General features: G+C 62.0%; 7 protein-coding genes across 7 annotated transcripts; 3 read left to right on the forward strand and 4 right to left on the reverse strand.

Moving 5' to 3' along the window:
- Nucleotides 1-1,181: 1,181 nt before the first annotated feature.
- Nucleotides 1,182-4,864, reverse strand: VTJ83DRAFT_5935 (uncharacterized protein; the record flags this gene model as incomplete). The annotated part of the gene is made up of 3 exons (XM_071012590.1): nt 1,182-1,749; nt 1,858-4,606; nt 4,858-4,864. The coding sequence occupies 3 exons, from the start codon at nt 4,862-4,864 to the stop codon at nt 1,182-1,184; spliced, it is 3,324 nt and encodes a 1,107-aa protein (XP_070865310.1).
- An 820-nt stretch (nt 4,865-5,684) lies between these two features.
- Nucleotides 5,685-7,169, reverse strand: VTJ83DRAFT_5936 (uncharacterized protein; the record flags this gene model as incomplete). The annotated part of the gene is made up of 3 exons (XM_071012591.1): nt 5,685-6,305; nt 6,377-6,723; nt 6,830-7,169. The coding sequence occupies 3 exons, from the start codon at nt 7,167-7,169 to the stop codon at nt 5,685-5,687; spliced, it is 1,308 nt and encodes a 435-aa protein (XP_070865311.1).
- A 1,820-nt stretch (nt 7,170-8,989) lies between these two features.
- On the forward strand, nt 8,990-9,721 carry VTJ83DRAFT_5937 (uncharacterized protein; the record flags this gene model as incomplete). The annotated part of the gene is made up of 3 exons (XM_071012592.1): nt 8,990-8,991; nt 9,077-9,199; nt 9,265-9,721. Coding segments are annotated over 3 exons (582 nt in total).
- A 418-nt stretch (nt 9,722-10,139) lies between these two features.
- VTJ83DRAFT_5938 (uncharacterized protein) lies at nt 10,140-11,110 on the reverse strand (the record flags this gene model as incomplete). The annotated part of the gene is made up of 2 exons (XM_071012593.1): nt 10,140-10,748; nt 10,820-11,110. The coding sequence occupies 2 exons, from the start codon at nt 11,108-11,110 to the stop codon at nt 10,140-10,142; spliced, it is 900 nt and encodes a 299-aa protein (XP_070865313.1).
- A 650-nt stretch (nt 11,111-11,760) lies between these two features.
- VTJ83DRAFT_5939 (uncharacterized protein) lies at nt 11,761-13,155 on the forward strand (the record flags this gene model as incomplete). The annotated part of the gene is made up of 3 exons (XM_071012594.1): nt 11,761-11,965; nt 12,037-12,310; nt 12,378-13,155. The coding sequence occupies 3 exons, from the start codon at nt 11,761-11,763 to the stop codon at nt 13,153-13,155; spliced, it is 1,257 nt and encodes a 418-aa protein (XP_070865314.1).
- A 523-nt stretch (nt 13,156-13,678) lies between these two features.
- Nucleotides 13,679-14,743, reverse strand: VTJ83DRAFT_5940 (uncharacterized protein; the record flags this gene model as incomplete). Its single annotated transcript, XM_071012596.1, has 5 exons — nt 13,679-13,861; nt 13,974-14,191; nt 14,341-14,428; nt 14,530-14,549; nt 14,698-14,743. 5 exons carry the CDS (start codon nt 14,741-14,743, stop codon nt 13,679-13,681), a joined length of 555 nt encoding a protein of 184 aa, XP_070865315.1.
- Nucleotides 14,744-16,754: 2,011 nt separating this feature from the next.
- On the forward strand, nt 16,755-20,069 carry VTJ83DRAFT_5941 (uncharacterized protein; the record flags this gene model as incomplete). The annotated part of the gene is made up of 1 exon (XM_071012597.1): nt 16,755-20,069. The coding sequence occupies one exon, from the start codon at nt 16,755-16,757 to the stop codon at nt 20,067-20,069; it is 3,315 nt and encodes a 1,104-aa protein (XP_070865316.1).
- Nucleotides 20,070-20,979: the final 910 nt, after the last annotated feature.

The following is a 20,979-nucleotide window of genomic DNA, read 5'->3' on the forward strand; positions in this document are numbered from 1 at the left end:
AGACACGGCTGTTTCGTCGGGTCGAAGGCGTGCTCTGCGTGTGTGTACTGGGTAGTGTGCACGAGAGCACGAGAGCACGAGACGGGAGACGGGGAGCCTGGAAACGGGGCCAGAGATGGAAGAGACCAAGGACGGGAGGCGAGTCCGTGACGGGAGGATGGTTCGGTAGGTAGGAGGTGAGTAGGAGGTAGGTAGGTAGGTCGGTAGGTCGGTAGGTCGGTAGGATGCAGGTGGACAGGGCGGCGATCCCCTGGAGCTGAGCGACTTTCCAAAAGAGAAACCAACCTGGAAGTCCCGGGCCAAGGAAACCTGGAAGGCAGCCTCCAAGATTTGGATCCTCAGCCCAAAAGACGGGACACGGGGAACAGGGGAGGCAAGGGCGCTGAAAGGTGGAGGCCGTTTGGGGGGGGGAGGCGGGTGGTTTGGGGCCTGCTGATTGGGCCGCGTCTCTTCTGTGGACCTTCCAAGCCCCAGCAACCGCGGGGCCGACTCAGGGGAAGGTTTGGCCTGGAACGACCTGACATCGTTACGCAGTAGTTACTCGTCATTACTGTGTACACGCTGCGTTACGTCATGTTACATCATGTTACTACGCAGTATGCATCATGCTGCGTTTCGTTTCCCATGGTTTCGTACCGTCTGTGGGCTGACTGCCCGGGCAACCCGCCCAAGCTACTCTACTATACTGTGTAGTTATTCATCAACTAGTTAATTATTACTTGGCACAGTCGGTTCCAACAAGTTCACCACAGCATCATCAGGCCGGTCGTCTTGGTCAACGGGAAATCACCTTCACCATCAGTCACGCCCGTCTCCCGAAACAAAACACAACACCCTCGCAAAGACTCTCTGTCCTCGGCTGCCTCCGGATCTTCGGCATGACAATGCGCCACAGCGCCCCATCGTTGCGTGTCATGTAACCTGCTTCGTGTCTAGGTAGATGTTTGTTTCCTAAGCTAAGGGAAAGCGAAGAAATCGTACGTGTACACGGCAAGGGGCCGGCAAGCACGTGCTATAACAGACGCAAGCAATTCATGTCGAGCGTCCCTTGTTCCGCCTCAGTTCCTCTCACCACTTGGAACGACACCCCCGGGAACCATTGTACTTCTGCCATGCTGTTGTTTCAGGACCTTGGCTAGGTGCCTACTGTGTAGGCACCTCACCGCCCGGCTCGTCCATTCTCACCGCGGATCGCTCTCGTGAGAGCTGTCCTTCCGCATCGTCTCCTTCCTCTGGCTCCTCGTCAACAACCCCGGGAAATACCTGGGCTCGTGCCCCGAGATGTGGATGTCGCTCGCCACCTCGCCCACGCCCACGCCCGGGCCCAGCGTCGGCGTCCCCATCGCCGACCCCGGCAGGCCCGCCTGCGGCTGCTGGCCCATCAGCACGGGCGACGCCGTGCTCATCAGCATGGGGCTACCCGCTACGATAGGGTGGTAGTGATGCTGCTGCTGCGGCTGCTGCGGCTGTTGGTGCTGTTGAGCATCTTGAGCCTGACTAAACAAGGATGGAACCGATGTGCTGATGGGGCTTACTCCGGCGGCGGCTGCGGCAGTAGCGCGAGGAGGTGTGGCATGCGGCTGCTGCTGCTGCTGCTGAAGCTGTTCCGAGGGTCGCTGCTGCGGCGGTGACTGGACCAGCGTTGGTGCGATGACGGCCGAGGCGGCGTGGGGTGCCAGAGGGCGCGGAAGGATGATGCTCGCGCTCGCCGACGGCGGCTCGGCGGGGAGGGAGGTATACCTCTCGACCCTGTTGTGCGTATCTCACGTCAGCCAGACAGTCAGGTCCGTCGTGCCATGGATGTTGGATGTTGGATGCGTCAAAAAAGGGGAAAAAAAAGGAAAAAAAAAAGCTCACATTCTTCGCTCCTCCATCAGCGTGAGATACCGAAACTCCTCTCTCCGATCCGGCACGTTCGTCTTGATCATGCTGTTCCCCAGCCTCCCGGGCAGGTGAAAGTTGGGCCCGAGCCACTGCTGCTTGATGGAAAACTCGTAGCCGCTCTGCTTGACCGAGTTCTTGGCCAGCTCGCACATGTCGACCGAGCTGAGCTTGTAGATCTGCGCCGCCACGGCGTACTCCTCGATCAGCGGCTCCTTGGTGAAGGCGAACTGCAGCGGGTCGTCGGTCGACAGCGACACGTTGAGCCCGCGCTTGAAGTACTGCAGGAAGGGGTTGCGCTCGTAGGCCAGGAACAGCGCGTTGTTGCTGAGCGGCGACATGGCGATGCCGATCTGCTCCAGGTAAAAGATGTACTGGATCAGCGGCACCTTGCGCAGCAGCAGGCCGTGGCTGATGCTGTGGCAGCACATGGCCGCCACCGCCAGGTGCTCGCTGTCGCCCGCCTCGCCGCAGTGCGGCCGCAGCACAAACGTGTTGAACCCCCGCTTCTTGCGGAAGTGGTTGAGCGACACGAGGTTGGCGTACAGGTAGTAGATCCAGTACGTGTAGGGCGGGTTCTGCCGCGTGTCCCACGCGCGCGGCACGGGGAACTTTTTGAACAGGCGGCGCTCGACCTTGCTCTCGTCGTCGACGCTGTCGATGCCGATGACGCGCTGCAAAAAGACGTGGAGCTTGGGGTGGCTCGTCGGGTCCTTGGTCACCTCGAACAGCGGCTGGAACAGGTTCCGGATGATGGCCTCGAACGACCCCATGAGCCCGCTTTCCTTGTACACGTCGTAGAGCCGCGGCACCTGGATCAGCCAGCGCACGTTGTGCGAGAAGAGCTTGTTGTCGACGACCCAGGCCGCCAGCTTGTCCCACTCGTCGGCCGACTTGCCGTAGATGGAGATGCGCCACTCGACCATCTGGTACTTGCTCGACTCGAGATCGGCAATGACCTCCTTGGTGATCTCGGCCAGGTAGCGGCCCTTGATGAAGTTGTCCGTCTTGAGGAAGATGGTGCGCAGCCGCGACTCGCCGATCGGGTTGTACTTGAGGTTGAACTTGTCGAAGCGGTGGAACGAGTCCTTGTGGGCGTGCATGTCGAGCGTGTCGATGCTCAGGTCGTACGCCGTCAGGTTGATGCTCTCAAACACCTCGGCCAGCGTCAGGTGCTTGCCGTCGCGGAACAGCACAATCTCGTCGGGGAACTTCTTCATCTTGCTCTTGATGAAGCGCAGCAGGTGCTTCTGGTTCATGCACGCCGAGTGGTGCACGTGCGTGTCCACCTTGCGCACGTTGTAAAAGTCGCGGTGCGGCACCGACTTGCTGTCGGCCGTCTCCTGGTACTCGTTGAGCAGGATGTAGAGGTTGAACTTGCCCTCGAGGTACTGCAGCCGCCGGAACGCGAAGCTCTTGCTGGGGCCGTCCGACGACGCGTTGACGATCTCCTCGAGGTCGACGTAGTACTCCTTGATGGTCGGCACCCGAACCATGGGCCTGTCGGCCTCGCCGTCCTCGTACACCTGGTACACGCCGTTCTCGTCCAGCCGGAACGTCATGTCGCAGCCGCCCGGCAGCGGCAGCAGGTCCTCCATGTCAAAGTCCTCCCCGATGTCCTGGCCCGGCTTGCGCTTCTTGGCGGCGGACCTGCGCTGCGGCGTCGTCCCCGCGCTCTTGGCCTCCGCGGGCGCGTCGCCCGAGCGCAGCACCATGCTGTTTTGCAGGCTGTTGCCCGCGCTGCCCGCCCCTCGCACCGCCTTCTCGCGGTCCTCGGCCCACGCCGGCTCGGGCGGCGGCGGATAGATGACCCAGCTCGGGTCGTCTTTGGGGTTGTCAAACGGCCCCTGCAGCGACAGCGCGATGTACTTGCGCCGCTTGTCCAGGATGGATTGGATGTTGCCAAAGATGGCGCGCAGCTCGGCGTTGATCTGCGGGTCGGCGTCCATGAAGCTGCTGCTGCCCATGCCCGGGACCACGCCGCTTTGCAGGATCTGCTGCTGGAGAGCGGGATCCAGCGGCTGGCCCCCGCCAGCCGGCCATCCGGAGCTCGTCGTCGTCGCCGCCGCCGGCGGGCCGTGGCCGTAGCCGCTGGCCCGTCCGTGCTGATGGAAAGGCTCGGCTCCGAAAAAGCCGCTAGGCTCCCGCTGGCCAGGCAGCCCCATCGCCGGCTCGGGAATGGCTGCGTGATACTGCTGCTGCTGCTGCTGAGGAGGAGGAGGAAGAGGAGGATCCGCCACCGCATCGCCGAGCCTCAAGCTACCCAGGCTGGCTGCCATCGAAGCCAGGTCGGCGTAGGAGGACGTCATGCCGCCCGCCGACATCACAGGGCTGCCCTGGGGCGTCATGTGGGCGAGCTGGCCGAGCTGGGTGCGGCTCTCGGCCTGGCTCCGCTGGTAGAACAGCTTGGCGTCCGTCTGGGTCATCTGGCGCTCCGTCACCATGTCGTAAAAGGCCGTCTTATGAGGCAGGTCGCGGGGGAGCATGCCCTCTTCCAGCTCGAGGCCCCCCTCGCGGCCGGGGCTGTCGTCGCGGCTCGGAGCCCCCGACGTGTCCCCCTGGCCCTGGCGGTCCTGTCCGTCGACGCCGACGTCCGACTCGTGCTCGCTGTGGTTCGCCATGGCATAGTCGTCGTCGTCCGATCCGAGCTCTGGCATCTCCGTTGCCCTGTTCCTCGGGGACTCGGAGTTGGACGAGTTGTCACGCGCGTACGGGTGCCCGTTCCCTGAGCCACACGTTATTAACTGTTGGTTTCACAAAGGGGGGGGGGAGCTGGGATGACCGAGGGGCTGTTGTGCCTGGCCCTTGTGTGACAGCCTTCCAATGAGACAGGCGTCACAAGGTTCGGGGATAGAAGGAGGGGGGGGGGGGGGGAGAGGGCGCGGTCAAGGGAGAACCAAGTGGCGTATGAGACAATCGACGCGGGAAGAGAGGTTGAGGTGCATTCCCGTCCCGAGCTGGGTAGTTATCACTCACCACACATGATGCAGGTGCATACACCGGGTCACCGAAAAACAAAACAATAAAACGATAAAGAAAAAAAAAAAAAAAACAATAGGCTTGGCCTTCCGAGACCGTGTGAGTTGGGTGTGAGTTGGCGATAACTGCGGCTGGCTGACGGGCCTCGTTCTGGTGGCCCAATGAGAAGGTCGGCGATGTTCAACGGAGCACCTCGAGCTCCTATCAGCAGACCGCTTCTTGTTTGACCGCTCTTATTATCTTGCCGTCGTACCGTCTGTCTGGTGCCTGGCCAAAAAGTAGCTTTGTATGAGATGCGTATGACTCTAAGCGGAGGTGGTTGTGCTCCCGTGGTCCACAGGCCCAACGGGAAAAAGGCCTGACGGTTGGACCTTTCTCTAATTATCTAGGTACGTCTGAAAAGGCCCTATGGAGTCGATGCGGACAATGCAACGCTGCGTTCTTCGGCAGCCTCCGTCCAGCAAACCCACTGGTCGGGAAAGCGATGACGTCCGGAGCTGGCCGCTAAGACGGAACGCCAAGCCCCTTCGGGGGAGACGGCGGCGGCGGCGTTTCCCAGCTCCCGAGGCAGGGTTCCCATGGTTCCCAACGTATACAATAGTACAAGACGTCTTCAGGGCCGCGCCTAGCCGCCCGCATCGAGCAAGTCGTATCCTCGTTGCAAACACGGGACGGAACCCAGCACGTGGACGAGCAAAAGGGGCAGCACCGGCTCGCGCGGCAATTCACGAGTAAACTTGTTCGCATTCACCCCCACACAACATCAATCGTAGTATGTACATGCAAAAGCAACACAGCCTCCCTCGCTCGGCCTGCTGCCAACGTCATCCCGACTTGGCCGCGGCTGCGCCTCGCCTGGCAGGCGGCGCTGTCTTGCGCTTCCCGTCGAGCGAATACAGCCCGCCGGCAAAAAAGACGATGCACGCGCCGATAAGCGTCCCCGTGGCCAGGCGGTTCCCAAACAGCCAGATGCTCAACAGCAAGCTGACCAGCTTGCGGATGTTGAGCACGATCGTCACCGTCAGCGCCGACGACGCGGCCGCCAGCAGGTTCACGCCCCGGATGCATGCGTACTGCGTGAGCACGTTGAGCGCAAGGTAGAAGAGCTGGCTGGGGATGTGGATGCGGTCCACGGCGCCCTGCACGGCCGACGCTATGTCGGGGCGGTCCTCGTCAAGGAGGAAGCGCGGGACGGGCAGCGCCAGCGGGGCGCTGTGGGCGAGCCGCAGAAACTGGCGCGACATGGAGGGCAAAAAGGGCAGAAAGAGCGGCAGGGAGAGGAGGTGCGAGTAGAACAGGTTCTCCTTCCACTGCGGGCCGTAGATGCTGTAGGTTTGCTCCGTGTAGAGGCCCATGATGGCCGACAGGACCTGGGCGACGAAGAGGATGGCGAGGCCCGTGCCGAAGCTCGCCACGCCGACCGACTTGGTGTCCGACGGGGAGGCCTGGGAGGGATGGTCTTTGTCAGCCTCGTTGCTTCTTCTCGGCTCCTTCGAGGGGCTCGCGTCACACTGACCGCCTTGGTTTGGGAGTCGGACCACGCCGCCGTGATCACGCCCACCGTGAGCAGGAGCACGGCCACCACCTGGATCCGCGAGTATCGCTTCCCGCACAAGCTTCCGGCGAGCATCGTCGTGATGCTCCCTCCGGACCGGAGGATGATGTGGACGGGGACCGATATGTCGTAGCTGAAGGCGTGATTGTTCAGAACGTTGATGGCGAAGAACAGCACAATGTTGACGATCCATCGGCGGAGCGGGACGCGGTTCGGCTTGAGGAAGAAGGGCGGCCGCTTCGGGTCGAACTGCGACGGCAGCCCGGTGATCGCGACGAAGGCGAACTGGACAAACGTCAAGAGCGTGCCTGTTCATTCCCGCCGCACCCCGTCAGCCCGCTGTCGTCTCCCGGCTAGCCCAAGATGCGCCGCCTCTCGCGAGAGGAAACAAAAAGAAAAAAAAAAAAAACGTACCGCATCCCGGTTCCACCTTGACAATCGACTCGAGCGCAAACACGTTCGAGCAGCACCCTCCGAAAATGAGCGACAGCATGGCGCCCACGGCCAGCCACTGCGGAATCGTCTCGATGAACATGCGACCCGCCAGCGCCATGGCGCGGCTGAAGACGGGCCGGTTGTCGTTGATGCCGTACATTTCTGCCTTTTCGAGGGACGGGGCCGCGTTGATGACGCGGGGCGACGGGCTAGGCGCGGCGTAGATCTTGTCGCCGCCGCCGCGATCTTTGGTGGTGCTGCCGCTGTTGGCCGGCACCTGCAGGTGTTTCTGCGGTGCCGGTCGCCGACGCGCCGTCATGGCCGGGAAGATACGGGAGGCAGGGTTGCGGCGCGGGCCCTGGTGTCGGTTTGCTGCTGCAAGGTCATACGAGGCCCTGCTGACCCGGTGTGGCCGGACGAGGAATAGGCGAAGCCGGCCAGCTGAAGAAGAGGGGTGAGAAACGAACGACGAGGCTCGCGCGATGGCAATCTGGCGAAAAGGGGGTTCGGCAGAAAACCCAGCTAGTTCTTGGTTTCCCCGGACACGACTGCCCGTCTATAAGCGGGGCAGGGAGCGTCGAGATGTCGAGATTGGGACGCCGGCGAGAGGGTGCCGTAGGACGGTCGCGAGATGGCGAGGATCGAAAAGCGAGCGAAGGCTGGGGACGGCGAAGCCAACGTGGCCGCGTCGGAGAGTTCAGATGTCCGGCCAGACACGACGATAAGAGGGCAAACAAAAAAACAAAGGATCAACGAAACGTAAAGGTTGACGTTTACGACTAACGTTTCGAATGTCGCGCCAATCCACTTCCCTCCTTGACCGACGTGGCAACCGTGCCTGACACGGGGTCCGCCGTACAATCAACTTTCCGGGCTCTCTGGTCGTGGCTTCAGGGACAGGGTTGCGCTCTGCGGCAAGGAATGCGTGGTTGTGTTGAAGCCTCGGCGGACCTCATGCTTTCAGAACATTCTGTAAAACCCACCTGGAAGCTTTCCTGTGGCCACGGAACAAATAGACCAACTCTAGCGGCGACGATGGAGCCCGCGATCCCCACCACGCAACAGGACACGGACAAAGTCAAGAACAGGCAGCTGATGATCGCCAAAGTCTCCGTTGGGTGCAGGGAGGGCTTCTTGGCCGCTCCAATGACAGGAAGCCGGCGAACCGCGCGGAACATGGCTGTCTCGGCGTCTCACCAAATCGTGGAGGTCAGGGGGTGCTGCCGGCGGGGTTTCAACTGCCGGACAGGACTTTTGGGACCTGCAGATCGCCAGCTTGGTTTGGGTTGGCGGGACGTTGAGAAGCTGTCAAGATTTCCACATGCGTGGAAAGTGATTGTCTTGACATGCCCGGGCTGTCTGTCCTTTCTCTCATGCCCCCGCCGGGCGACCAAGCTGCTGGGAATAGCGAACGGCGGGGGACGGCGAAGGGCCTGCAGAACCTGTCTTGAGCGACTCTGCAGCTTTGTGCAGACCTCAAAATCCGAATCGACCTCGAACAGCCATTCACGCTCGTTCGGTACGTTCGCCAGGCGTGGCCGTTTCCTCCCAAGCCTGGAATCTAAAAATATACAGGCGTGCTAGCCGAAGGGCAGCAGCTCGACGGGGGAGCAGGGCGAATGCAACCTTCGCTGAACGGGTTCTGCGTCAACATCGCAGCGCAGGAAACGTGTCATGGCGTTCGCTTGCGCAACGACTGTGTGTTTTTTCGGGTTGCCTCGGTATCTTTAGAGATGGCTGGATTTCAAACAACCGATTTCGTCCCGGCATCTTGGGGAACCGAAGGTACCTTGGTGGAGGACGATGGGTTGAAGGAAGATCAAGATGAGACGGAGTACACTCCGCTAAAAATGCTCGCCCAACCCTAACCCTCATAACAGCGTCTGGTTTCTGGTTTCCGTTCGGCTCCCTTGCTAGCGTGGATGGAAGTGGATCGCCGCTCATCTCACCAACGCAACGGCTCTCAAAACATCCCTCGACGCCTCACAACCGCCTCATTCCTCACCACGGGCTGGATTGTACTTGAAACATCCTTCAAAAAAAAAAAGCTGGGAAGTGGAAAAAAGAAAAAGACAAATAATTGCACATAGCCCAAAGGGGGGTGTTTCTGGCCGCCTGGCCATGACCTGAAACTCCAACATGTTCGTTGCCCAAGTCCACGCTGTATCCATGGCCCGGTCAGGGGAATGATGCTGGGCTAACCGTCCACCCCCCTCCAACGCACAGGACCATCTTCGCCCTCATCATCATCAACAAGGCCGGCGGCCTGATCTACAACCGGACCTTCCACGAGGGCCTCAACAAGGTCAGCACCAACGACCTGCTCGTCCTCGCGGGTACATTTCACGGGTATGCTCATCCCCCTCCTCATCACGCTTCTCACCTGCTCGCTCATGCTTATTTCCCCAATAAAGCGTCCACGCCATCACCGCCCGCCTCAACCCCCTCAAGCACCTCCAGGGCGCCGGCGGCGGTCCCGGCAACCGCAACTCCACCTCCTCCACCGCCCCCTCGGCCCACCCCGGCGGCAGCAGCAGCAACAGCGCCGCAGCCGGCGGCGGCGGCGGCGGCAGCGCCGGCAGCGGCATGTCCGCCCAGCAGCTCTACCAGCGCCCCGATCCGCCCTCGGGCCTCGAGGTCCTCGAGACGGAAAACTTCCGCATGCAGTGCTTCGCCACGCTGACGGGCACCAAATTCCTGCTCTTCACCGACACGACGCAGGCCAACGTGGACCTGACGATGCGCAGGGTGTACGACATGTACGCCGACTACGTCATGAAGAACCCCTTCTACCAGCTCGAGATGCCGGTGCGCTGCGACATGTTTGATCGCAAGCTGGGGAGCTACATTCGGGAGATCAATAACAGGTAGGGCCTGGTTTGATGGGCGAGGAGCTTGCCGTTTGGTGAAGGGATTGGGGGTGGTGGTGGTGGTGGTGGAGGAGGAGGACAAGGAGGAGGAGGAGATGGGGTCTGGGGCCTGGAGTCGAGCCGGGCATAGCATCCAGAGCTGGTCGGGGTGCTTGGAGGGGCAGCGATCAGGGAATATGTGAGAGGGAACGAGGTTTCTATGGATGGATGGACGGATAAACGGGAGTTATTGGGTCTAGCGCTTGCGTGTTGGTCGGGTCATGGGATTCACGTTATCTATCGCGGGCTCGGCCCAGAGCATGCTCGGTAATCGGTTCCAAGCCAAGCGTCTCTATTGCCACCCGTCCCCGAGCGTATCCTACCGGGCTCGAGCGGCTTGCGCTCCGTCGCGACCGGGTCCTGTCGAGCCGCCCACCCCATCACGAAGTATCCATCTTGTCACCGTCGCCCGATTTGGGCCCCTTGCCGTCGTTGTCCTTGCTCCCGCTCGGCTGCCCGTCCTTGTCCAGCAACGGCGCCGACTCTCCCTCCTCCTTGACGCTCTCCAAGCTGGCCTTCTTGGCCGCCTCCGCCTGCTCGCGCGCCAGCTTCTCCTGCCTTGCCTTCTCCTCCTCCATGGACATGCGCAGCGCGAGCGCCAGCTCCGGGTCCTGCGACGGGTCGACGCCAAAGGGGAAGTCCTCGTTGGCGCCGCCCTCGGCACCCAATCCGCCGAGCCCGGAAGCGCCGCCCTCGCCGAGCAGGATGGGCGTGGAGATGAGCTGGTCGCTGAGCAGCTTGGAGCTGGGCGGGATGATGACGAGGTGCGACGAGTCCGTGTTGCCCTTGATCTCGCGGTTGAAGGCCTGCAGCTTGGCCTCGTTGGCGGCGTCCATGTCGCCAAACAGGATAAAGTCGACGCTGATGGAGAACTTCTTCATCTTCTTGGCGAGGGTGACGAGCTCGCGCTCGCCTTCTTCGATCGGGGAGCACACGAAGACGATGATGCGGGCCTTTTGGGACTTGTTCTGGCGATGTTTCAGGGCAAGCTGGGAGAGAGGTGACGTTAGCGAATTGGCCCTCCCAGGCGCCCCCGCCGATGGCTCAGCTCAAAACTCACGCTGGCTATTTGGATGCCCGTGGATAGGTGTGCGGATCCCCGGATCTTCTTCTTGGTCTGATGCAAGCCCTCGAGGATCTTGCCTTGGTCGGTCGTCAGGGTGGCCAGCACCTCGGGACCCTTGCCGCCCATGCTCATCAGGCCGACCGACGACTCGGGATTGCCCTGCACCACGTTCTGGAAGATGATGCCGACGGCGTCGGCTTGCGCGTCGAAGCGGGTCGGTGCGTAGTCGCCATTCCTGCTGCTCTCGCTGTTGTCCACCACGATCATTACCGCCTCGAGAACCATTGTGGCGGCTTTTGTTGTTGGTTGGCACGGAGATGGGATGTCTAGAGGATGCGTGGTCGGCTCTCCGCTGGGAAATGCGTCGGCTCGTTGGGGGCCTGGGCGATAAGATGCCGGGTGGTGTGTCGTCGGGGGGTCGGGGGGAGGGAGATTGATGTCGACCTGATGATGACGGGATCGTGGGGTCAAGCTTGGTTGGATGGATGGATGATGCAGCAACCGGGCGGCCTGAGCTTCCGACTGCTGCGTCAGGCGGGTTCAGCCTGGAAGCGGCTCTGATGGAAGCTTGGCTGACACCCGAAACAAGCAGCAGCCTCGTCGGATCCGCCAATCACAAGCCACCTCCCAGAGACCCACCCGGCTGGGGCGCGCTAAACCTTCCTGGTCGGCCCCGCCCTGAGGAGTCCCCGGGTTTGTTTACTTTCGCAAACGCGGACCAGTCACGTCGCTTCATCGCGCATCTCCTTCTTTCCCACACAACCTTCAACTTTCCACCTCTCGCTTCACCACGACCACCGCGACCCCGTCAACTCCATTGCTCAACGCCGGCTACCCACCCGCCTTTACCCATCCAAAGCAAAAAGAAAGCCTACTACATACTCCGACCTCTCGGCACCGCAACGTATCTCATTGATAACCTGCCGCCTCACACCATGCAGTCTCTCGGCGGCACCCGAAAGCGCAAATCCGACCAGCTGGACATGTCCGGCGACGCGCACTTCGCGGCGGATTCGACGACCCAAACAGTGCTCACCAAGGGCGACATGTCGCACCCCGATGAAGGCCCTGCGAAAAGGCAGCGAATGGGCCTCACCCTGGCGCAGAAGCAGGCCCTCATCGACAACCTTCAGCTTGAGAGTATGTCTTGTGTTTTCTTTTGTGAGAAGACGTTGCCGAAATGCCCGCACAGGACTGACAATCGGCCCAAGTCACGGAGCGTGCCCGCAAGCTTCGGGCAAACTACAACATCCACGCGCAGAGTCTGCGCACACGTATCGAAATCCGCGTCAACCGCATCCCGCTGGCCTTGCGAAAGCTCACCATGGAAGAGCTGCTGGAACGGTGTGCCAAGGAAGTCCAGCAAAAGCCCAGCCTCTTGACCAGCTCGCTCCGGGGCCCTCCGGTGCCGGCCAAGGACGTCCCGGTCTCCCGGCCGCCGACCCGTGGTGGTGCTGCCCCGGCCCATCCGCCCAAGAGGCGAAGGTGAGCATATTTCTCACCCCTCTCAAACCCACGCAGCGCGCTAAACAAGGTTTTCCCCCCTCTGAAGCCACGAAATTTCTGGCGTAGACAAGGAGAACGAAGTCCGTACGCCGCCCAAGAAAGCCCGTGCAGACGGACCCAGCGTCGTGCGCAACCCCAACACGCATGTCCTCTCACCCACCACCGTCAACTCACGTGTCGCACCACGCCCTGCCACCGCCGGCGCGCCCAACCCTGCCCGGCCAGGCACCTCCTCAGGCCGTTCCGCCGCCACCCCCGGCCGCGCCGCCCTGGCCAGCAGCGTCCTCAACCGCATGGTCGACGGCACCACCCGGAACGGCCCTGCCGCGCGTTCCGGCGCCGTCACCCCGGGGCCGGCCACCGGCCGCAAGACCCCCGGCCCGGGCGCCGGGTCAACAGCGTCCTCATCTATCACGGCTTCCGAGCGCCGCCGCCGCGGCGCCACCGTGACGGCCGGCGTGCAACCCCCGCAGTCCACCACCCGCCCCCTGTCGCAGATCCAGTCGACCACCCGGCGAGTTAGTGGCGCCAGCGAGTCGAGCAACGTCAGCGAGGGGAGCACGTCGACGGTGATCCGCAAGCGGCCCATGACGGCGCCGCCGGGGGCCCACCCGAAGCTTCTGTCTCTGGCCGGCGGGTCCACCCAGACCTCGACGGCCGCGAAGAGGACGACGGTGATGGGGACGATCAAGAAGGGCGTTGCGTCCGCTGTCGGGACGGCGGGTGCCAAGAAGGGGGGGAGCGTGGGCAAGGCGGCTGGAGCGGCGGTGGCGGCGGGGACAGCGAGCGGGAGTGCGGCGGGGCGGGTGCTGCGGAAGAGGTGAGGACAAGGCCTTGATTCCTCATGAGAGATGGAGCGGCCTGAGATGAGAGATGAGATAATACGATGGGGCCCACGGAGGTGGTTATGGACCATTCTCGAGTTGGGTGGGGCCAGAGGTGATGGTGGTGGTGTGTGTGTGTGTGTGTGTGTGTTATTTTCTGTTCGGTTCGTCGGCCAAAGCCGGCCTGTGTGTTTGTATTGTGCGTTTGGGTACTGGGTCTCCTCCGGAAGATGGGAGAGAGTGCATTGGCTTGGGCGTTTTTGGGAACACTGGCCTGGTCATGGCTGTGGGTTTGGCTTGGGTTGGGTCAGAAAGGGGGTGCATGGTTTGCGTCCTGTTTTTGCATCGGCGTTTACGGTTAGTGGTTCAGGGTGACGCGTTCTCCCTTTTTGCATCACTGCCAAGTGACAAATTAACTGTTTTTGCGGTCCGTCAGATGCTTCAAGACTGGCATATCGAATGACCAACGGGGCAGACCGGGATGCGGATGGGATGGAACAAGGTGATGATTGTTGTTGTTGAACTACTTCTTCTTCTTGTCCTCGACCAACTCGATATTGTCCTCGGGGATCTCCTTGTACTTTTCCAGGAGAAACTCTTCGATCTCGCCGCTCACGTCGCCCTGGACCACAATTTCCTCGCCGCCGCTCGGCGTCTTGGTCACCGAAGACCCGGTCGCAAACTTCTTTCCAAAGTCCTTGGCCACCTGGTAGCCGGGGGGACAGTCTGTTAGTGTTGCAAGAGCCACGTCACGTCACAGAGTTGGGCTGCGACGCCCGCGGCAGCAGAGGGAGCAAGACAAGACGAAGCGAACGAACCTTCTTCAGATCCAACCCAAACGCCTCCAGCCCGCTCACGGCCGTCACGAACTTGCGCTTGTTCCGCTCGACGCGCTTGATGGTCACGACGCTCTTGGCCAGCTTCTCCGCCTGCCGCTGCTCGGCGGCCTCGGCCTTGGCCGCCTTTTTGGCTGCGTCCTTGGCCGCGCGCTCTTGGGCCTCGACCGAGAGCGCGGCGGTTGCGGCTTCTAGGGCTTCTGTTGCACGAGGGAAAGGGTTAGCGATTGGGTCGTTGGGTCGCTGGTGGCCGCAAGGAAAGGGGGTAGGTAGCGTGAATGGCGTGGGCGGGTTGGGTGGTACTCGGCCGAGGGACGAGGGATGGGGAAAAACAATCAAAAGGACGAACCAGGCGACCATATCCTCGCGTAGAGATCGGGGTGGTTCTTTTGGACCCAGTCTTGACACTTCTTGACGGTACCGCCGTATTCGCAATACTGGTCCGGGGGAGGGGTGGAGGGAGTCATGAGACATCGAGGTTAGGCTTGCTTGGTTTCAAGGCCGACGGAGATCCACCCGGTGATTCGTTCGTCCATACCTCCGGCGGCAGCGTGCATACTACCCAGCGAGAGACACGTCAGTCTGGGAGAAATACGCCAGGAGGATAGGGAGAAAATGACAACAGCTTCGGTTGTCTGGCGGCAGGGTGCCCTGCTGGAGGCTTCCGCTATAGGGAGGGCCGGGGGAGGGGGGTTATGCTTCTTACCACCGCAGTAAACAACCTGGCGGCCGACGGGGGCAGTCTCGGCCATGCCTTGGTACTTGGTGGAGCTAAGAGCGGTGTACCCAGAAACGTATGATGCCGAAATACAGAAGAGAAGCCCGGCGAATAGGCGAATATGCCGGTATGCTTGTCCTTGTCGCGGTTGTGTATCGCGTCGCGCCGAGATGAAGCTGGCTGCCGCTATGCTGAGCTCCGGGTTAACGGTGGAATGTCGGATTGACTGCGGGGTTGCTTTGGAACTACGCTCTAAGGTATGGCGGGGCAGCGATAAGCCCTGAAAGCTGTCTTATCGGACATTGGCCAATGAGGGCCGGCGTGGTAGGCGTTAAAAGCGGGTCCCGATCTGCCCAGGGCGTTTCCAAGGTTCTGCAGCGTCAAACGGGCGCTTCCCTGCTCTCTTCTCCCCGTCTTCCTCTTCCCGTTGTTCTTGTCGCACGCGGGACGTCACCTGCCACCCGCTTTCACCAAGCCACCTGTCGTCTCGATCACGGCGCGAATTTTGAACTTGGACAGCGCCGTGGCAATGAAACCGTCCCTCTCGTTACGCGCTCAACCGCGCACTATCGGTCGATGGATGAGCCACGCCGGGAAGCGCTGAAGCCACCGCGATGAGACGGCCATGAGCCCGACAGACGGTGCTGGTACCTTTGCTCGGTCGAGCGCATCTGCCCCATCTCAGAGTCGTAGAGAGGACGACACGTTGCACATGGTCGCTGCCATGGCCTCTTCCTGGTTTCACAAGACCGCTCTCGCTGCTGAGAGTGCATGCCGCTCTCAACTCGGCCGTTGATCACTGCCGAGAACAGTTGCGAGCTCGCGTGGATGCAGCCTTTGGCCCGACCTATGGCTATGCTGACGCTCGAGATTGCATCACCTCCATCACAACGCCTTTACACTAGGTATGTGCATGTGAAGCGACGCTATCTCAACGTCACACCAGATGAGGGAAGCGTGTCTTTTTTTCCGGAATGAACTCGCTGCCTGGAGTGCGCGGATGCGGCAACCATGATCCCAACTTCATTCCAAGAAGGATTCGGCACAACTACACTAACTAACTAAGTCCGTACGCCATCCCGATCGGGCTTGGACGACGAAGTGCCGGCCATGGGTTCGGTTTCCAAGGTCGACGAGATGTGCGGCTGCATGGGCGGATCGGGAGCTGTCACGATCGGCGAACGGGCCGGAACTTAGCTCGACCATACCACTTGGTGCTGGGTTGAGAACCCAAGCGAGGCACTTCCCCCATGACAAACAAGGTCACCACTTCGGCCATCCTTTTTTTCCCCCGAGCTATCGAGTTCCCTCGTCGTTCCCGCCGCTCTGTGAAGCAAGACGAAGCCGGGGGGGCCCAATCATGAGCTCAACCGCCCCCAGCGTAAGCGCCGACCCTCCTCTTGCATGGACTGCAGCCTCTCATTGGCCAGGCCGTCCCGCATTCACAGCGTCAGATGCGCGCGCCTCAACCTCACATACCATCGACTTGGGACCAAGAAGCGGTCGTACCCAGTGCTCGACCTGATTCGCCGGCCAGCAGAACGGCTTGCTGCCGTGGTGTGTGCCCCATGCTTCCTGTCCGGGCCGTCCTCGATGCATGCCACCCGCCCTCCAGGCAAAGCAGCCACCCAAGCTGTCCAACGTGACGCCCGGTCATGCCATGCTGTCGCTGTCCACTCAAGCCCCCGCCATTCGGCCCTGTCATCGAGTCCTCCGGGCGCGTGTGTCGTTAGGCGCTCTGGTGGATATCTCGTCGACCATGGCTCAGATGACTCTCTCATCCGCCTCTTGATATTATCATGGCTCCTCCGGCCTCGAGTCGACTCGGCCTTTTTTTTTTCCTTCTTCCTCTTCACTGCTGTGCAGCACTTACAAACCAGTGCTTCGTTGACCGAAGCTGGTCCTGTTGTTTCCTTCGAGCCCCCTTTTTAATTCTGCCGTTACATTATAGGCGGCGCAGGTCGTTTCTTTGTCTTACCTGCATTTGCTATTTCCATACATTTCACTGCGACGCCGTTGGCTTGGTAAATTGACCCTGCTGCACCATGAACAGCCTGTCGAACCCAGTAATGCTTCCCAGGACCACGTACCGGCCGCCCTCCCCGCAGGGCCGGCGGAGGCCGGCACGGGGTCTTAATCCCATAATGGAGGAGGACGAGCGGCTCAGAAGGCCACGTGCCGAGGACCGGACCAGGAATCCGGGGTCCAGCGACAAGATACAACAGTGGCTATCCCCCACGGTCGACGGATTCCCGACGCCGAGGGGCCAGCACTTCCTCCCCGCTCCCATCCTGCCTAGCGACTCCGAGGCCGACCTCGACGACGACGCCAGCTCCCAGGCCTCCTCTTCGATCCCTTCCCTCCGGTGGAACCCCAACCGCGCCAGCAGCCACAGGGACAGCGTCATGACCGACGTCACCGAGTTTGACGACCTGTATGATGTGTCGGACGATGAGATTACCAGAAAGAAGCGTCTCCAAGCCCATGGCATCGGCCGCCGGACCAGTTCTAGGAGTCGCAGGAGGTCATCTCGAGTGTCCACGGACCTGCGGAGGTCGTTGGCCCCGCTGGTGATCCCCGCGGAGCCGGCCCCGGTCCCGGCCCCTTTGACCGCCGCCAAGAAGCTCATCTCTCCCGTCCCACCGACGCCCCCTTCCGCTGTGGTCATGTCCCCAGCCGTCAAGGAGTTCATGGAGCGCCGTCAAACCCAGGAAATCCCCCGCATGTCCGCCCCTCCCTCGCTCGACGGTAGCATCAACTCGGAGGAGATGGCTCACATGTCGGCTCCGCCGACCCCTTCGGTCGGCTCCCGGGAGGACGAGAACGAAGAGTGGTCGGGAGTCCAGCTCCAGCCCGGCGCCCTCGAGACGCTTCGGGCGCTCGCGGGCAACGACGCCGAGCTCGACGAGGCGCCCGCTCCGGTGATCGAGGTGGCCGAGGAGGTGGCACCGGAGATGACCCCGGAGATGACCGAGACCCGCCACAGCCGGCCGCCGCTCATCGCGGGCGGCCGCGTGTCTAGGACCCCGTCTTACCGGCACTCCCTCGCCGAGCTGACCAGGCTCGAGATCCCTTCTCCGGGCGGCTTCTTCTCGGAGCTTTCGTCCGCGAGCCGTCGGACCTGGAACTGCCAGCAGCCCGAGGATCAGCAAAACCCGCCGACCTCAACCACGGCCGAGAACTTCTACAAGATCCCCTGGAGCCGCCCGGACGAGAGGCATCCCCAGCCACCTCCGCGCCCGCTCCATCTCGACAACCTGTCCTCCGCCATTGTGGAGCACGTCATCGAGCTTCCGCCGAACGAGAGCTCCGATGACCTTCCGACGGCCATCCGCGTCGAGGAGACGCCGGTGCCCACCACCGCCCACCGGGTGCCACTGACGCCCAAGGGGCCCGAGGCTGGCAGCTCCGAGACCGCTGTCGATGAGCCGACCACCCCCATCGATGTCAACGAGATCATCGCCGAGTACGCCGCCGACTATGCCCCCAAGCAGGAGGAGAGCTCCATGTCGCACATCGACCGCACCGCCATGTGGCTGGCGGCCCAGCGCGCCTATCTTCAGGGTGTCGCGGTCTTGTCCGAGGACCAGGAAGACGCCGAGGAGGCCGAGCCTGACAAGCCCGAGGTGCCCTCTCTGGTCGCCTCGCCCGAGATTGAGCAGACGGAGCTCGTCAGGAAGAAGACGGTCCGCTTCTCCGACGTGGTGCAGAAGAAGAACATCCCCTGCAGCCTGCCCTCGAAGCTCCTGCGCCAGGAGTCTTCCTACTACCGCGCCTTCACCGACTACCTGGTGCGTGCCTGCGCCACGGACGTCTTCGTCCACCGCCAGATGCGCTTCGAGGCCCTCCAGGCCCAGCGCGTCTGCCTCCGCGATGCCCACCGCAACCAGCTGCTGGGCAAGTTCCAGCTCTCCGTCATCCCGCAGTCGGCCAAGAAGCGCATGAGCGCCAACGTCGTCCGCGGCGACGACGTTGTCATTGACGACCCGGAGAAGCTCCGCGCCGACAAGGAGGCCGAAGCGCTCTACCAGATGCGCCTCTCCGCCTGGCAGGTGGCCGCCACCAAGATGCTCAACGGCGGCCAGCTCATCATGGCCCCCATCGCCAAGCGTCTGGCGCGCCAGAGCCTCCTCCCCGTCTCCCGCCCCGGCGCCAGCAGCCGCCGCGATCGCACGCGCATCCTCGACCTCGGCGGCCAGGGCACCTGCGACTGGGCGTGGCACGCCGCCCTCCAGTATCCCAACGCCAAGATCTACACCGTCACCACCAAGGCCATCCGCCAGCTCAGCAACTCCAACATCCGCGGCCCCCCGAACCATCGTCAGGTCGCCGTCAAGTCCCTCGCCAAGCTCCCCTTTGCCGACGACCAGTTCGATATCATCTCGGCGCGCGAGCTGCACGCCGTGCTCAAGGCTTCGGGCGAGCACGGCCTCAACGAGTGGGACGCCTGCCTCCGCGAGTGCATGCGCGTCCTCAAGCCCGGCGGCTATCTCGACTTCAGCCTGCTCGACGCGGCCATTATGAACGCCGGCCCGCTGGGCAACGCCAAGGCCGTCGAGTTCAACTTTGCCCTGCAGACGCTTGGCTACGACCCCAACCCTACCCGCTCCTTCCTCCCCCGCCTCGCCGCCGCCGGCTTCACCGAGGTCCGCCGCGCGTGGCTCTGCCTCCCGCTCGGCCCCAAGCGCCCGCCCCGTCCTGCCGCCCCCGTCACCACCAGCTCGGTCCGCGACTCCACTTCGGGCGCCTCCGTCCACCTCCACCAGCTCGACGCCCTCGTCACCGGCTCGGCGGAGAACATCGCCGCCGTGACCGCCGTCGCGGCCGGGTGGAGCTGGGAGCGCTGGCTCCTCCGCGCCGAGATGGAGAAGGTCGCCGGCGAGCTGCGGCTGGCCGACACGGTCAACCCCGGCGCGGCGATGCGGGAGGCCGGCGAGATGATCGCCGACGTGCACGCCGTCGTGGACGAGGGCCGCGAGAGGGGCAGCTGCTGGCGCGTGCTGAAGGGGTACGCCCGCAAGCCCTTCCCCGAGCCCAAGGAGGGGAAGGAGGACGAGGAGGAGGACAAGATGTCGGACGACTCGGGCGTGGACGTCGGCGCCGTGAGGAAGCAGGAGGAGCGGATCCCCGAGTTCCCCGTCCCGCCCACGGGCGCACCGAGGAGGAACACCCCGTCGCCTGCGCCGTCGCCTGCGCCGACCAAGGTGCTCCCTCCCGTGCCCGCGCGGACCATGTCTCCCGTGTCGAGCGGCACGACGCTGTCGCCGGTGGCCGAGGTCCCGCTGGCCGAAATGATGGCGGCGGACCTGGACCGGAGCGGGTCGATTCGCATCTGCTTGGATACCGAGTCCCTTCGTTGATTTTTGTTTTGTTTCACGGACAGGGGAAGGCGGATAGATGAATGATATGAGCAACGAGAAAGAAAGAGATGTATGTACGTAGCCTATCACAAGGCCGACCTAGTTGTAATGGTGATGAGTGCTCAATGGGTTGCTCCCGGTCTCGTCTCTCTTTTTCTTTTCATTTGTACAGGACATCGGGATCGCTGGGAAATGGGAACGGGGGCGGGAAGAGGTTCAGCAGAGCGTGTCGTGTATTCATGGTTGGCGATAGGAGTTGTTTTTTCTATATTATATCTTTTTGCTCTTCGCAGATGCCTGCCGCCACCCCTCATCTCACGTCTCTTACTCTCACCCCATCAAAACAAAACAGGTTTTCGTCTTGATGGGGGTTTCTTATTGACGACAGGCTGTTGTCCTGTCCTACACAACAGAAGCGTGTCGATGCTCTTCCATCTTGCCAGCGTAGGCTTTCAGCTCAGCCGTCAATCATGACCACCATCCGGCCGCGCCGTACAATCACCTCCTTTTCTTCCATCCCGCTGACCACGACCTTCATGAGGCCCTCCGACTGTAGCGGCATCTCCTGGTCCACCGGGATCTGGATTCCAGGAGAAGGCCATCATCACATCACACACACGGCCGGGAATCAAGGATTTGTGCTAGATAGTCTGGATTCCAGGAGATAGTTGCTAGCAGAAGAACGTCTCCTTTTCACTTCGTGTGCCAAAAGCGCAAGCCTGTCTTACTTGACGAGCAGGAGACGAACCCGTGAGCATCCGACATTTGCTAGGACGAACCCCGAGAAAAGCCGCTGAAATGGCTCCATTGTTAGACATGGGGATGTCCCTACCACCGTACCTCGGTACCTGAACTTTGCTATCGTCATCCCAGAACTCCCGAGACCTCGAGACAAGCGAACATAAACCTG

This window comes from Remersonia thermophila, chromosome 5, assembly GCF_042764415.1.
Source record: "Remersonia thermophila strain ATCC 22073 chromosome 5, whole genome shotgun sequence".
Lineage (NCBI taxonomy): Eukaryota > Fungi > Ascomycota > Sordariomycetes > Sordariales > Chaetomiaceae > Remersonia > Remersonia thermophila.